An 18,045-nucleotide genomic window follows, 5' to 3' on the forward strand; every position below is an offset into this window, starting at 1 on the left:
TCAGTGGTTAGCACTGCTGCCTCAGAACACCAGGGACCCAGGTTCGATGCCACCCTCGGGCGACTGTCTGTGTGGAGTTTGCACATTCTCCCTGTGTCTGTGTGGGTTTCTTCTAGGCGCTCCAGTTTCCTCCCATAGTCCAAAGATGTGCAGGGTAGGTGGACTGGCCATGCTAAATTTCCCATAGTGTTCAGGGATGTGTAGATTAGGTGGGTTACAGGGGGATGGGTTTGCATGGGATGCTCTGAGGTTCAGTGTGGACTTGTTGGGCCAAAGGGCCTGTTTCCACACTGTAGGGATTCTGTGATCAGCCACAAAGACATTTCCATGAGTTTATGATTAATGTCAAGCTGACTTTACCTCCCTCCCTAGTGGCATTGCATTCCTGGAAATTGGAAAAAGTACTAACTCAGTCTGTATGGAGTTTGCACATCCTTCCGTGAGTGCTTGGGTTTCCTCTTATTTGCTTGGTTTCCTCCCAGTCCAAAGATGTGCAGGGGATTTAGCGATGCTAAATTGTCCATGGTGTCCAGCAATGTGCAGGCTGGGTGGATTAGCCATGGGAAATGCAGGGTTACAGGGATTTTGGTGGGTGAGGTGAGACGCTCTTCGGAGGATCAGTGTGGACCCGAGGTCCCAAATGGCCTTCTTTCACACAGTAGAGATTCTAGGATTTCTAACTATTCTTTCTCCCTTCATTTAAACTGTCTATGTTAACCAATGTAGCTGTTTACTGACCATTTAAGACACAATTAACACTTCTATTCCTTTCATGTAAAAATCAGCAGGGGAAAAGGCTAGTGGAGAAAAAAAGAAGCAAAGCAGGCCAGTGGACAAATTTAATATGCCCAGTTTAATATGCATTCTTGGGTTGAATAGCTGGGACATAATGGTGTAGTCCAGTCTTTGACCTATACGTATATAAGAACTGCATGACTGTACAAGTAGCCCTCAGATCTCTATGTACCACCATATTCAGTTTTTTCGGAATTTAGTGTATCATCCACCTTAACGCAGAAATTTGTTATGAATTGTATGTTTCCTGATGCTGCTGAAAAATTAGATTTAGCAAGCGTGAATAATAAAATTTCTAATAATAATCTGAGCTTGAACAGTTGTGTCAAGTTAAAATTAATAAGTTCCTTTAAAACACAAATACAGACAGACACCTTGAGTGGAAGTATTTTGCAGTGCCTGAAATCCTTTGTATTGTAAAGTTATGGGTCAATAATGAGCATGGGCAACATGAGGGAGATTTTGAGTGAGACAAAGGCCAAGTGAATGAATTGGAAATTTGGTACAAGTTGGAATTCAGAGCAAAGGCGGAACAGAGCTTGGATTGAGAGGTCTACCTGCAGTGAAATCAGCACAGTGTGATGTCAGTGTAGGAAAAGAAGTTGATCTTTTTTATTCTTTAGAGTAAAAGTAAGGTCTTCAGTTTGTGTTTAATCGCCAGTGTTTTTCTTGTTTCTTTCTGAAAAAGAATTGCTGGTATTAAGTATTAGATTAAGTATGAGATTTTATAGGACAATAAATTTTTTATGGTAAACTACAAATAATATCAAGATGGGCATCAAGAGATTCTTTATATGTGTGAAATGGAAGAGAGAAGTATTGCGAAGTTGGGTACAGTACTTGTGGATTGGAAGGCAGAATGTCAAAATTTGGTGTTTTTAAAATATCAGTGTTTGCAAAATGATTGGGGCGGAAGGGCAGTGCATGGTCCCTTTAAAAGATGATGTGGACTTGGAAAGACAAAAAAGGTCTGTGGGCAGCTTGTGGGTTTGCAGGTGCACCAAGCAGCTGAATTGTACATTTGTGTCAAACGGCTATACTGTTAGCAGGCAAAGAAGCATTTTTATTAAGGCAACAAACTTGAATTTAGCCAATTAATTTAAACCAGGCTCTTAGATACCAAAAACCAATTAAATTTAAATGTGATGGTTTTGAAAACAAAGGACAAATCCTATTGTAAGAAACTGATATGTCATCAAGGTTGTAAAAAAATGAGGGCATTTGGAAAATCGGAAGAGAATCAACAGCCGTCTGGGAAGAAATCAGCTCTCTCGGCTCTTAGAGAAAGCATCATCTAATTAATAAAGGTACTGCGGCATTCTTAGCTAATATTCCTGACATAAAAATTCATAGAGAGAACATTCCTGACAGAAGATCAACAGACAAGGCACAGAATCTTCCAGAAGACAAAAGCTGGCTGTGATTTCAAGAGACTAAGTTCAAGTATTGCTTTATTTCGGTTTTATATAAGTGGGACTTACAGTTATTGAAACAGTATACCACTAGAATCTTATTTTAGTTGGGAATACTTGGTAGTTAGATGAGAATTATTTGGTTTGTTAGAATTTCAGTTAATTTGTTCACTGTCAGAGTTAGATAAATAAATTGTTACTTGTTGATTATTGAGTGAGTGTCAGGAGTTTAGTTCATTTAACCACTCCTTTATAACAGATTGGGGGTTGAGAGGCAGGTTATACCACTTTTTAACAGATTGTAGGGCAAGGCAAGCCTCTCTGGGTGTTTCAGTTTTAGTTCTCAGAGGGGGTCAACCTCCGCTCTATAACAGAGGCCAAAGCAAGCATAGACTAATAGGGAATGAGGCTGGAGAAATAATAGTGTGGAACTAGGAAATGGCACAGGAACTGAATAACTATTTTGCATTAGGCTTCACAGTGGACGACATTAATAGTATCCCAAAATTACTAAATAATCAAGGAGCAGAAGGAGAAAAGGAAAAGAGGAAGTAAATACAATAACTATCACTAGAGAAAAAGAACTCAGGAAACTAAGTAGCTAAAGACTAATAGGTGGCCTCGATTGATGAGATGCATCCTAAGATATTAAAAATATTAGCTATAGATATATACAGTAGTAATCTTCAAAGAATCATCAGGTTCTGGAAAAGTGCTAGAGGAATGGAAAACTGTGAATGTAATATCTTTATCCAAAACGGGAAGGATACAAAAATGCAAAATTTTAGAGCCTACCGTAAAGAATGTAATAGCAATGCATTTAGAAATAGATAATATAAATCACACTGAGTTGACATGAGTTTCAGAAGGGAAAATCATGCCTTACAAATTTATTAGATTTCTTTGAGAAGGGAACAAGCAGGATAAAGGGGAAGCAAAGGATTTCAAGAAGGCATTTAAATAAGGCACAACACTTTATACTACTTAATAGGAGCCCATGATGTTGAGGTGGTAGATGAGCATAGATGGAGGATTGGCTAACGAATAGAGAGAGAGTTAAGACAAGGAGGGAATTTTAAGGATGGCATCCTGTAATTGGAGGTTTGCCACAGGGATCAGCGCTGGGGGCCACAATTATTTACAATATATACTTAAGACTTGGACGAGGAAAGCAAATCTACTATTGCCAAGTTTGTGGATGACACAAAAATAGATGGGAAGACAAGTAGTGAGGATGACACAAATAATATGCAGATGGATATTCACGGGTTAAGCAAATGGATAAAACTCAGCAGATGGAAAAATTTGAGGTTATGCACTTTAGCAGGAAGAGTAGAGGTACTGAATATTATTTAATTGGAGAAAGACTGTAGGAAGCCAAAGTACATAGGGATTTAAGAGTTATCATGTAGAATTCACAAAAAGTTAGTATATAAGTTCAGCAGGTAACAGGGAAGGCATATGGAACACTGGCCTTTATTTCAAGGAGGATTATTTGGAACAAGGAAGCGAATGAATGTAGCCAAACTCACAGACAACAGAAAAATAGGTGGAAAGGCAAGGTGCCAGAGTGACATAAACAGTTTACAGAGATATATTGATAGGTTAAGTGGTCAGAAAGTTGGTAAAGGGAGTTTAATGTCAAAAAATAAGAAGTTGTTCATTTTAGAAGGAAGAACAAAAGATCAAAGTATTATTTAAATGGAGAAAAGCTACAGAAAGCTGCAACACAAAAGGGTTTAGGGGTACTTGAAACACAAAGTCAGAACACAGGTGCAGCAGTTATCAGGAAGGCTAATGGAATTTTGTCTCTTATTTTAAGGGAAATCTTACTGAAACTGTGCAAGCTGCTGGTGAGACCACATCTGGAGTACTATGAGCAATTTTGGTCCCCTTATTTAAGGAAAGATATCATTTCATTGGAGGTAGTTCAGGAAAGGCACAGACTATAAGATCATAAGAAATAAGAACAGGAGTAGGCTGTTTGTCCCTTTGAGCCTGCTCTGCCATCAGTAGGCTCCTGGGTGATTCAACACTGCTCACATCCACTTTTCTGCGTTCTACCCATAACATGAGCATGGATCTCCAGTATGGAGGAATTGTCTTCATGAGTAAAGGCTAAATAGGTTGAGACTCTACTGGAGTTTAAGAAGAATGAAAGGAGATCTCATTGAAACATATAGGATTCTTAAGAGCTTGTCAAGGTAAACGTTTCCCCTCATGGGAGGGTCTAGAACCAGAGGGCATGGTCCCAGAATAAAATGGGTGCCAATTTAAGACTAAGATGAGGAGAAATTTCTTCTCTCGGAGGGTTGAGTATCTTTGGAACTATGCCACAGAGAGATGTGGGAACAGGGTCCACAGAGTATTATTAAGGCTGAGATAGATAGATTCTTGATCAGAAGGGCAATTAAGAGTTACAGAGGAAATATGGGAAAGTAAGCTTGAGGGGCCGAATGGCCTACATTCCTGTTCCTATTTCTTACGGTCTTATAAAGACATATTGCTAAAAGTATGCATGGCAGTAGTTACACTACATCTGGAATTCTGTGAATTGTTTTGGTCCGCTTATCTAAGGAAAGGTGTGCTGGCATTAGAGGCAGTCTAGAGAAGGTTCACCCTGAGTAGGGAGGGGCAGTCTTATGAATATACAGTAAGCAAATTGGCCCTGTACTCATTGGAGGTTTGAAGAATGAGAGGTGACCATATAGAAACAGAGGATTCTTAGGGACTTGACAGGGTCGATACAGAGAGGTTCTTTCCACCTGTAGAAGAGTCTAGGACCAGAGGGCATAATCTGAGAGTAAGGGGTCACTGATGTTAGGCCAGAGATGAGGAGGAGGTTCTTCCCTCAGACTACAGCGGATCTGCTGAATTCTTTAACGCAGAGTTTGGGTTGTTAAATATATTCAAGACTAAGAGAGATAGATTTTTAACCACTCAAGAAATCAAAGGTTATGGGGTAAAGGTAGGAAATTGTGGATTATCAGATGCACCATGATCTCAATCAATGGCAGAGCAAATTTGAAGGGCTGAATGGCCTACTTCTGCTCCTACATCCTATGGTCTTCCTGCTTTCGGTCATATTGATCTGGAAAGGTAATAGGCAGAGCATGAAAGGAGAAAGACATTAGGCTCTACTTCCCAAGACACTCCAAACTGCATCCAAGCAGTTTGTTTACTGGTGTTGTAATGGTCATGGACCAGGTTTCTCTACATATCTTGTTGGGTCATAGATGGTGGTTGCAGATCCAAATGTATAAAAGGGAAGGAATTATTTCCAACAAAATAAACTAAGTGTGAAGAGATAACAAGGTGTAGAGCTGGATAAATACAGCAGGCCAAGCAGCATCAGAGGAGCAGGAAAGCTGACGTTTCGGGTCTAGACCCTAAGAAGGGTCTAGACCCTAAGAAGGGTCTAGACCCAAAACGTCAGCTTTCCTGCTCCTCTGATGCTGCTTGGCCTGCTGTGTTCATCCAGTTCTACACCTTGTTATCTCAGATTCTCCAGCATCGGCAGTCCCTACTATCTCTGTAACAAACTAAACAAAGTTTTTTTTTCTTACGGCAATGACTATTTTAAAAGGCGCATTTCAAGTTTTAGTGCCCATTACTGCAAACATCGCACCCATCTCAATGCTCATCTGTGTTTTATAGGCACAGCTCTCACATCACTAATACTTTCAAAAGCCAAGTTGTCAAGCATTTCTTTCATTTAGCATCTATTGAGTCTTGTTTATTACATTAGTGACAGTTAGAGGTACTCTTCAGCCTTGTGATACTTCCAGCAAACACTCTAGAGGAAACACTGGCTATCACTTTCTAGTGTCTAAAAGCACGAAAAATTCTTTCAGCTGTTCTAACTCCTGGACTCTACAGCTTTTGCATTACTGCCAGTCTGTTATAGTTTTATTGGGACAGAAAGCAGCAATTTGTTAACGCAAAGCAGGTGTGTTGCACACATGTAGAATTCTTTAGGATGCACCATTTGCGATTAGTGGCTTAATGGTGCCACTTCAATGCTTCCCATAAGGCAAGTGTTATGTTACAACAGCATCCATGGTTATTTCAGGTAATCCAAATTCAGAAAAGAAAATATTTCCTGCTCCTTTTACTTTATAGTTGAAAGGATACTGTTTCTAAAATAAACATGTGACAAATATCTTGAGATAATAACAGAGTGGAGCTGGAGGAACAAAGCAGGCCAGGCAGCATCAGAGGAACAGGAAAGCTTCCTTCAGAAAAGGGTCCCGACCCGAAAAGTCAGCTTTCCTATTCCTCTGATGCTGCCTAGCCTGCTGTGTTCCTCTAGCTCCACACTTTGTTAGCCCTGACTCCAGCATGTGCAGTTCTTGCTATCTCCCTGATGAATTTCTTGACTGTTTTCAGAAAAGACAGAGGTGCATGGTGTCATTTTTGTCAAAATACCATTCATGTAATGCAATATATGTTACACTGTGATTAATTAGACTGTACAGTGTATATGGAAGCAAATAATAAAACATCTGACAAATGCTTTTTCATAGTGATGATGTCCCTTTTAAGGTAAACCTCATTGTTCTTGGGAGGTGTATACCTTTCAACTTATTGAACATCTCATCTATTTACAAAGAAAGAGTAAATGCACAGCACGTCGTTTGCACCATGATAATAAAACAAAAAAATGAAAATTCACACCCACTACATTGAATCATTTCAATTCCCCTTAATGGACTCTTAACATAATTTCAAATTTGAAACATTCATATTTTTTACAACTATTGCTAGAATGTTTTGTATATGTGGAATTCAAACTGAAACAGCAAACTGTCCTCCCAATCTTGTTTCTTTTAGCAGGTTCATTAAACACAATGAAATAAATAGCCATCAATTAAACTGCAAATTATTCACAGCAATTTGACGATTTGTTAGGCATCACAAGTGAACTTCTCTCCTTACATGGGCTAGAAGTTACCTTTGATGAAGCAGTTAATCCAATTACTAATATATGTACAACCTTTGATGCCCCCTATGTAGTTTCCACGTTGTCAATGGTACTAATTGTGTAATAACAGTCTTTTCACTGCTCTGCAGTATACTTCATTACCTTCTTTTCATAAAGGTGCTCCAAATGCAGCCTTTCTTGTTCAAACTTTCCCATTTGGTTCTGAAAAGAAATGACACCTTAAACAAACATCCATTCATTCATTCATGTAAAAAAATTTGTAAGCTAATGCTCTCAAATTACAACTAGCATTTGCTGAGTCAACCTATCTTTTAAACAACTAGCAAACTAAAAAAAAACTTAATCAATGGTTTGTGACCTTGTCTATATTATTAAGGGTAAACTCTCAACTGCCACCCCTACACCCAATTTTCTACATCAGATACACTACACCACATGCGACCTGGAAATCAGGTAGGCAAGTGACCTGCTCCTAATCTTCGCTCATTACTGCCGTAAATCTGTCTCTCAGCAGCAGTAAGAAAGGTTCTTCATCTGATGTTCCTTCCCTGTATGTGAGGAGAGGTCTGGCCTCTTTTGGGTGATGCCAACAGAAGTCAACAATAATTCATTTACATAGCACCTTTAACATAGAAAGCCATACCAAGTGTAATGAGAATATACTAGCAAGTAGGGAAGCATATAGTAAAGAATGGCCTTAAAGTGATTGAGAGAAGAGTAATTAAAAACAATTTGAGCAATCCACACTGATCTGATGCACAGTGAAAACATTCTTACAAATGGATGAAGGTTACACAGGTATGGAAAAGATTATAATAGATAAATTCATTGTGCTTTTGTATTCACCCCTGTTATTCAGCACAAAGTTTGGGCAGGTGTATGAATGGACCAAGTCAATGAGCTGGCCATAAAATCGACCCAGAACACAAATCAAGCACACTGTATCTATCTGTGGGGAAGTACAGGAAGTCATCTTTACCTTATTAAACAGCTTTTAAAAAAAAAATTACATCTAATTTAATCAATTTAAAAATCTCTTCCAAAAAGGCAATGAAAATGCTGAATAACAGCCAAAAGAATTACGGATGCTGTAAATCAGGAACTAAAACAAAGTTGTTGGAAAAGCTCAGCAAGTCGGGCAGCATCTGTAAAGAAAAAAACATTAACGTTTCGGGTCTGGTGACCCTTCCTCAGAGGAAGGGTTCTGAGGAAGGATCACCAGACCCAAAATGTTAACTCTGTTTTTGCCTTCAATGAAAATGCTGAATATCTTTATTCTCAACATGTCCAATTACTCAATAATTTGATCTCTAACTATGGATTCTGTTTTTAGATCAATTTGGCTAGTTTATGCTTCTCCAACTCATCAACAGTCCAGAGTGCATACAATCTGGCAAAACTGATTTGAACTTGAATATTAATAGTTTTCTTTAGAATCATTTAGAAATGGTTCTATAGTTATCCTCCAATATATTCTCTCATCCATCTTTTGCAAAAACGCAATATTCACATTTATTTATGCAATACCAAAATCAGATTTGCCCCTTAATTCTCAAGTGGTATTTTTTCATACATTTCTAAAAGCCATGATTGTATTGTTAGGAACACTGTATAACTCTAAGTTTAAGAATTCATGTCAGCTTGGTTTACAGAGTCAGGAAGTCTGTTTATATACAAGCATTTTTTAATGAGAGTATTATAACCTTTGAAGTGAAGAAGTGGGTTAGTAATTTAGTACGTTAAAAAAGGTAGGATATGGGCGGCATGGTGGCTTAGTGATTAGCACTTCTGCCTCACAGCGCCAAGGACCCGGGTTCGATTCCACCCTCAGACGACTGTCTGTGCAGAGTTTGCACATTCTCCCCGTGCCTGCGGGTGTTTCCTCCGGGTGTTCCGGTTTCCTCCCACAGTCCAAAAATGTGCAGGGTAGGTGGATTGGCCATGCTAAATTGCCCATAATGTTCAGGGATGTGTAGATTAGGTGGATTTTAGGGGGATGGGTCTGGGTGGGATGCTCTGAGGGTTGGTGTGGTCTTGTTGGCCAAAGGACCTGTTTCCACACTAAGGATTCTATGAAAACTAAGCTACTTTGCTAAGGCTTATGAGAACGATCCCAGGGATGAAGGGCTTGTCGTATGAGGAGTGGCTGAGGACTTAGTGGAGTTTAGAAGGATTGGGGGGCTGGGGTTGTCTCATTGAAACTTACAGAATACTGACAGTCTAGATAGAGTGGATATGGAGAAGATGTTTCCACTAGCAGGAGAGACTAGGACCCAAGGGCAAAGCTTCAGAGTGAAGGGTCAACCCGTTTAGAACTGAAAGTGAGGAGGAATTTCTTCGGCCAGAGGGTAGTGAATCTGTGGGACTCATTGTCACAGAAGGCTATGGAGGCCGAGTCTTTGACTGTGAGTAGATCCAATGGGCCAAAATGCCTAATTCTGTTCCAATATTTTATGGCCTAGTTGACAGGAGTACAGTGATACACAAGAGACACAGAAAAACCCAGAAGGGAGTCAGTCAATCTCTGTGTGAGTCTGTGTACCAGAGAGTGGAGGCAGGAGTGTTAAACTCTCCAGTAAAAATTGCTGCAAGAATGCTAGAAACTGAGGTTAGGGAACTTGTGTGCTTGTTCTGAAATCAAAATAAGAATAAGTTTAGTTTGCTGTATGTTTTGGCTTTCAGGAAAAGGAGTGCAGCTAAGGAAACAGTGCAAATTTGAGAATGTGGAAATGGCTCTTGGTCTACAACAAGTAAAGCAGCTCGCTGTTTGATTAGTACCTGACAAGTGGCTATGATCTATTCTACTCTTAATTGTTAAAATAGTACACAAATTGGTGATAAATTAAAAAATGCATTAAGGATGGGTGGACAGGTGATGGGTCAAGGCTACAGCATGGTTCTAAGTGTGTGAACTCCATAAAAGCAAACAAACTAGGAGCAGCAGCAGCAGGCAATTCAGCTCCTCGAACTTGCTCCACCATTTGATACAATCGTGCTTGATTTCATTTTGGTCTCAGCTCCACTTGCCTACCCATTCTCCATAACCCTCAAACTCGTTACTGTCTCTCTCCTCCTTATATTTACTTAATGATCCAGCATCCACCACAATGTGGGGTAGTGAATTCCACAGATTCAGACCCTTTCAGAGAAATAATTCCTTCTCATCTTTGTTTTAAACCTGTTACCTTACTACCTCTTATCCTAAAACCTCTCATTCTAGACTGCCTCACAAGGAAACATCATCACTGTATCGGCTCTGACTTCTGGCATCTGCAGTTCTTGCTGTCTCCTGGTACAACCAATCTAATTTTTCCAGTTTATATGTAGAAGTTACCCATAATTATTGCTGTCTCTTTATCATAAGTATCAAATATTTCTTCTTGTATACTTTGTCCTTAATTGTTATTATTGTTAGGGAACCTGCACACAACTAATAGTGACTTTTTTTACCCTATTGTTTCTCATCTCCCCCAAACCAGTTCTACATCCTGATATCCTGAATGAAGATCATCTCTAACTATTGCACAAATGCCATCCTTGATTAAAAGTGCTATCTCTCCACCGTAAGCTAACTTCCTATTCTACTTTAATGTCATACAGCCCTCAACATTCAGGTCCCAATCCTTGTCATCCTACAACCACACCAAGGTATGGCTGTCATATCCTATATACTTACTTCAGTGTGCAGTATCAATTTGTTCACTTGCTTACGAATGCTACATGCCTTTGGTTTTGTCTTTTTGATGTAGACCATCCCAGTGGTACAGCCTCACTTTCCCAGTACTGAGATTTAGTTGAGGTATATAAAATGCTAAAGGGATTGACAAAACAATGTAAAAAGGATACTTCCTCATGAGGCAGTTTAGAATGAGAGGTCATATTTTTAGGATAAGAGGACTGATGAAGAGTCCCGACCCAAAACATCGACTTTCCTGCTCCTCTGATGCTGCCTGACCTGCTGTGTTCCTCCAGCGCCACACTATATTGAGATTGGGAGTACCAGCCTGATTTGGGAGTTCACAGAATGCTTTTGAAGTAGATTTTTAGATCATTACATTCTGGAGCCAAACAGAGAGCAAGTTATATTAGACTTGGTGTGGTGTAATGTGACAGGATTAATTAATAAATTCAGAATAAAGACTTCCCTCTTCTATCCGCCTCCCACTCTCTCCCTATTTATTTCAAAACCCCCTTCCCCTCCCCCTTTTCTGATGAAGGGTCTAGGCCCCAAACGTCAGCCTCTCTGCTCCTATGATGCTGCTTGGCCTGCTGTGTTCATCCAGCCCTGCACCTTGTTGTCTCGGATTCTCCAGCATCTGCAGTTCCTACTATCTCAGACAGGTAACAGTGACCACTTTATGATTGAAAGAGAGAAGATTGGGTGTAAGATTAGTATTTTAAAACTAAATAATTCCCTTCACTCAGGAGGTTGCGACACATTGGAACTCTCTGCCTCAGAAGGTTGGGGAGGCTGGGTCACTGAATACTTTTTAAGGCAGGGAGACATAAATCCTTATTACTCAAGGAAACCAAAGGTTTTCAAAGGTAGATGGGAATGTGGGATTCAAACACAAACAGATCAGCCACAATCTTACTGAATGGTGGAACACACACTGAATGGCCTATATCTGTTCTTTTCTTGTATGTTTGTATGTTTCAGGGAAACATGCCAGCTGAAGAAAAAGCATCTAGTGGGTCCTTGGAAATTTATTGGAAGCAAACCAATTGCAGCTGTAACAGCCTAAGCAAGAAGCCTTGATATACAGATTAATTGGGGGTTGGTGTTTCTAAGGATACTACTGGGATAAAAGTTTGAATGCTTTTCTAGGGTTTGTAATGAAATCTTTCCAACCTTTTTATCAAGTGTAATATAGTTTATGTTTCTCTGTTTAATGAATGCTTTTTTTAAATTAAAAGTATACTGCAACGTGAATGTTTCTATCAACTGACCTCCACAGTTGTAAAAAGAAGAAACAAAGCTTGGATCTATCAAGCCAAGTAACCCTTTTGGAGCTGACTTGTTCAGTAATACATTCAGCTGGAATTATAATTAAGTAGGGCACATCCAGGATCAAAAAAAAACTTTGAAGTTCAAGAAGGATCTGTGGGGTCAAGTATTTATGCAAATTAAAAACTTTAAATTGTATTGATTGTTGCTAAGATTTTTCTGGTAGTAACAGAAGTAACAACATAAAACTCTTTGACAAAGGCTAAACAGAGCATGTTAGCGTACAAAATGAAGGTAGAGATAGAAGCAGGACTTCATAAGGATAATACAATTCAAGTGATAGTCCAGCATTCAGGATTTAAAGGAGGGACACCTGAAATCAATGTATAATATGGAATTAGTTGAGATTCAGTTACAACTGAAGAAACTACTTGAATTGGAGGAATAAAAGAGATACTAAATACCATGAATCAGAAAGAAAGGAGAAATAAAAATACACCAGAATAGAAAGGGAACTGGAAATGTGAGCGCTCGAACCTGAGATGTAAATCAAACAATATGACTTGTCTAAAGAATAGTTTAGAGTAAAGGAAGAAAGAAGAGTTAGTAATTCAAAGGATGATTCTGATTTAACTAAAAATCTTTACTTAGTGCCTAAATTGACAGAGAGGATGGAATTATAAGCTATTTCATCATATTTTAAAAAGCGGATGTGACGTCAAATTGGCCAAAATGTGCTTGAACCCTGCTGGTACAGCTGTGTACACCTGCCTGTCAGAAGAGCAGCTTACAGACTATGAAGTTGTTAAAGAAAAAAGCAATACTCAATATTTATAAACCCGGGCCTGAAGTTTAATCAATTAAAATTTAGGACCATAAGATAAAACCTTTTGTTTTCTACTCATTTTGTGGGATGTGGACTGGTGGTGAGCTGTCTTCTTGAACTGCTGCATTCCTCCTGCTATGGGTTGACCAACAATGCTATTAGGGAGGGAGTTCCAGGATTTTGAACCAGCAACAGTGAAGGAACGGCGATATATTTCCAAGTCAGGATGGTGAGTGACTTGGAGGGGAACTTGGAGGTGGTGGTGTTCCCATATATCTGCTGCCCTTGTCCTTCCAAATAGAAGTGGTCATATGTTTGGAAGGTGCTGTCTGAAGATTTTTGGTGAATTTCTGCAGTTCATCTTGTAGATAGTACACACTGCTGCTAGTGATCATCGGCGGTGGAGGGAGTGAATGTTTGTTGATGTAGTGCCAATCAAGCGGGCTGCTTTGTCCTGGATGGTGTCAAGCTTCTTGAGTGTTGTTGGGGCTGCACTCATCAAGGCAAGTGGGGAGTATTCCAGAACACTCCTGACTTGTCCCTTGTACATGGTGGACAGGCTTTGAGGAGTTACTCGCTGCAGTATTCCCAGCTTCTGGCCTGCTCTTGTAGCCACTATGTTAATGTGGTGAGTCCAGTTGAGTCTCTGGTCAATGGTAACCGCCAGGATGTTGATAGTGGGGGATTCAGTGATGGTAACACCATTGAATATCAAGGGACGGTGGTTAGATTGTCTCTTATTGGTGTTGGTCATAGCCTGGCATTTGTGGGGCGCGAATGTCACTTGCCAGTTGTCAGCCCAAGCCTGAATATTATCCAGATCTTGTTGATTGTGAACACAGACTGCTTCAGTGTATGAGGAGTCACGAACGGTGCTGAACATTGTGCAATCATCGGCAAACATCCCCACTTCTGACCTTATGATGGAGGGAAGGTCATTGATGAAGCAGCTGAAGATGGTTGGGCCTAGGACACTACCCTGAGGAACTCCTGCAGCGATGTCCTGGAGCTGAGATAATTGACCTCCTACAACCACGACCATCTTCCTATGTGTCAGGTATGACTCCAAACACCGGAGCGTTTGCCCCCGATACCCATTGATTCCAGTTTTGCTACGGCTACTCCATGCCACACTTGGTCGAATGCAGCCTTGATATCAAGGGCTGTCACTCTCACCTCACCTCTGGAATTCAGCTCTTTTGTCCATGTTTGAACCAAGACTGTAATGAGATCAGGAGCTAAGTGGCCCTGGCAGAACCCAAACTGGGCGTCACTGAGCAGGTTATTTCTGAGCAGGTGCTGCTTGATAGCACTGTTGATGACCCCTTCCATCACTTTACTGCTGATCGAGGGAAGGCTGATGGGGCGGTAATTAGCCGGATTGGATTTGTCCTGCTTTTTGTATACAGGACACACTTGGGCAATTTTCCACATTGTCGGGTAGATACCAGTGTTGTAACTGTACTGGAACAGCTTGGCTAAGGGAGTGGCAAGTTCTGGAGCACAAGTCTTCAGTACTTTTGCCGGAATGTTGTCAGGGCTGCAGCATCCTGTACCTCCAGCCGTTTCTTGATATCATGTGGAGTGAATCGAATTGGTTGAAGACTGGTATCTGTAATGCTGGGGACCACTGGAGGAGGCCGAGATGGATCATCCACTCGGCACTTCTGGCTGAAGATTGCTGCGAATGCTTCAGCCGTATCTTTTGCACTGATGTGCTGGGCTCTTCCATCATTGAGGATGGGGATATTTGTGGAGCCTCCTCCTCCAGTGAGTTGTTTAATTGTCCACCACCATTCACAACTGGATGTGGCAGGACTGCAGAGATTAGATCTGATCCGTTGGTTGTGGAATCGCTTAGCTCTGCCAATCGCTTGCTGCTTTCACTGTTTGCCGTGCAAGTAGTCCTGTTTGGTGGCTTCACCAGGTTGATACCTCATTTTCAGGTATGCCTGGTGCTGCTCCTGGCATGCCCTCCTGCACTCTCCATTGAACCAGGGTTGATCCCCCTTGCTTGATAGTAATGGTTGAGTGGGGGATATGCTCGGCCATGAGGTTACAGATTGTGTTGGAGTACAATTCTGCTACTGTTGATGGCCCACAGTGCCTCATGGATGCCCAGTCTTGAGTTGCTAGATCTGTGCAAAGTCTGTCCAATTTAGCACGGCGATACTGCCACACAACACGATGGAGGTTGTTCTCAATGTGAAGGCGGGACTTCGTCTCCACAAGGACTGTGCGATGGTCACTCTTACCGATACTGTCAAGGATAGGTGCAACTGCAGCTGGCAGATTAGTAAGGATGAGGTCAAGTATGTTTTTCCCTCTTGTTGGTTCCCTCACCACCTGTCGCAGACCCAGTATAGCAGCTATGTCCTTTACGACCCGACCAGCTCGATCAGTAGTACTGCTGCCGAGCCACTCTTGGTGGTGGATATTGAAATCCCCACCCAGAGTACATTTTGTGCCCTTGCCATCCTTAGTGCTTCCTCTAAGTGTTGTTCAGCATTGAGGAATACTGATTCATCAGCTGAGGTATGTGGTAATCAGCAGGAAATTTCCTTGCCCATGTTTCACTTGAAGCCATGAGACTTCATGGGGTCCGGAGTCAACGTTGAGGACTCCTAGAGCAACACCCTCCCGACTGTATACCACTGTGCCGCCCCCTCTGCTGGGTCTGTCCTGCCGGTGAGACAGGACATATCCAGGGATGGTGATGGTGGTGTCTGGGACATTGTCTGTAAGGTATGATTCTGTGAGTATGACTATGTCAGGCTGTTGCTTGACTAGTCTGAGATAGCTCTCCCAATTTTGGCACTAACCCCCAGATGTTAGTGAGGAGAACTTTGAATGGTCGACAGGGCTGTTTCTGCTGCTGTCTTTTCCGCTGCCTAGGTCGACGCCAGGTGATCCATCCAGTTTCATTTATTTGAGTCTTTGTAGCGATTAGTACAACTGAGTGACTTGCTAGCCCATTTCAGAGGGCAGTTGAGAGTCAACCACATTGCTGTGGGTCTGGAGTCACATGTAGGCCAGACCAGGTGAGGGTGGCAGATTTCATTCCCTGAAGGACATTACTGAACCAGATGGGTTTTTCCGACAATTGGCAATGATCTCATGGTCGTCAGTAGATTCTTAATTCCAGACTTTTACTTTTGGAATTCCAATTCCACCACCTGCCATGGTGGGATTCGAACCCTGGTCCCCAGAACATCAGCTGGGTTTCTGGATTAATAGTCTAGCAATAATACCACTAGGCCATCGCCTACCACTACAGCTACCTGATCAGATATTTGTAAAATTTACACAGGAAAAATAATTGCTGTGAGATCAATGGGCTTGATCACCAATATTAGAGAAAAATTTCAACAACGTGAGGTAAATCAAGATTATGAAAGAATTCCAAAATTATATTCTGGTAGCCATCAAGACTTATTTAGATGAGCGTCAAGTATTAAAAATTCACGAGGTGGCAATTTTAGTGGATAACTATGATATCTGCCACTTTTCAAAACATTTAGGAAAAGGGAGGAAGGTAAAAAGGTTGAGGCTAATAGATTCTTTAACAGAAATACAACAGACAAATTGAGAGAGCTGTAAGAAACAGCCTCCTCAATAACTAAACAGAACTAACACGAGAATATTATTTAAAATACAAGGTGCTAATGAGAAAATACTGTTTACCTCAAACACCGGCCAATGAGGAATGGGCCGGAACCCAAAGTGGTAGTTACACTTGGGTGCTGCAACAAATTTTTACAAGTGGCACACAAAAATCCAATGATAGGTCACTTGGGTCGTAGGGAAAGATGAGTTAAAATAATAAAACATTTTTAGTGGGCAAGATTGTATAAAGATGTGGTTAAATTCTGCCAGACATGTCAAAGAAATATCAGCTTTCATAACCAGTGATGGACTTTAACAATGTAAAGACATGCCATTTGAAGCAAAAAATGTACCAGCAACTTTTCAAAGATTAACTAACAAGATCTTTGAAAGATAAAGCAACTGTGTTGTATGTAATTATGATTTGGTTGTGTTCAGCCAAATCTGGGAGTTACATTTACAACACTTGGGCAAGTTGTTTGATTAGTTATAAGCAGCCAATTTGATCATAAACTTGGCAAAAAGTGATTTTGCCAAATCTAAAACATTTATATGGTCTACACTATGAGACAGGGCCAAACAACAGCCACAGAAGCAAAAGGAAGGATTTTCTGGTACCTAAAACAAAAGATTTTGTGGCATGGGGTATGGGTGGGTTCCATTGTAAGTTCGTTCTGAATTTCAGCATTGTGTTTCCACTGACAAGATTGTTAAAGAAAAGTAAGAAATTTGAATGGACAGAGAAGTGTAGGATTGTCTTGGCACCTTAAAAACTGTACTGTCTATTGCACTGATTTTAGCAGCACTAAATGATAGAAAGGCATTTAAACTGCGTCTTGATGCCTTTGGGGTACATATTAATGCACTTTTCTTGCAGGACAATGAGTTGGGGATCAAACAGCCAGTCAATTACTTTTCTCAAAAGCTGAATTCTTGCTAGCAGAAACATCATCAGTGGAAGAAGAAACTTTAGTGGAATCTTACAGAGGTCTGAATAACATAGGCAAAAAATCCAAGAGAATCACATGAGAAACCTAACAAGGCCTTGCTGGACACTGAGAGCAAATAGCTGCATTTCCAAGTAAATTCTGAGTGTTGAAATGAGATTCTCACTATGTGGTGGCAAGATGCGTATTAACTGGGATTATTACTTGTTAATCTCAAGCACCAAATTTCACCTCATTAATATGCAGTTTCATGGCCTATCATCTGTCCAATCAACTAGACGTTGACAATTCCTGGGAGTCAGGGTGATACCAACTCTAGCTCACCTTAGCTCCTCCGGGTAATAAAATCTCAGGGCATGCTGCATGGATACCAGCCACATACATCCCTTGTCGTCGGATGTTTGCATCGGACACCTGTGAGGCTCTCAGAATTTTCGAGTGGCCTCTCCAACCCACAAGCAGGAACCTTCTGCACTTTAAATCTTCACTTTGGGGCACACCGGCAACTAACATTCAAACACTGCTGCAAAGTACGTTGCACGCAGTGAATGTACCCAACACATGGT

General features: G+C 40.8%; 1 protein-coding gene across 4 annotated transcripts in view; it reads right to left on the bottom strand.

Moving 5' to 3' along the window:
* cep112 (centrosomal protein 112) overlaps positions 1-18,045 on the bottom strand; it is a 220,338-nt gene that overhangs the window by 13,684 nt on the left and 188,609 nt on the right. For all 4 annotated transcript variants that reach the window (XM_048610810.1, XM_048610811.1, XM_048610808.1 and 1 more), the window contains one exon: positions 7,294-7,353. In XM_048610810.1, the coding sequence (XP_048466767.1) occupies positions 7,294-7,353 (60 nt within the window). The remainder of the gene's footprint in view (positions 1-7,293; positions 7,354-18,045) is intronic.

Source organism: Rhincodon typus, chromosome 23 (assembly GCF_021869965.1).
Source record: "Rhincodon typus isolate 14 chromosome 23, sRhiTyp1.1, whole genome shotgun sequence".
Lineage (NCBI taxonomy): Eukaryota > Metazoa > Chordata > Chondrichthyes > Orectolobiformes > Rhincodontidae > Rhincodon > Rhincodon typus.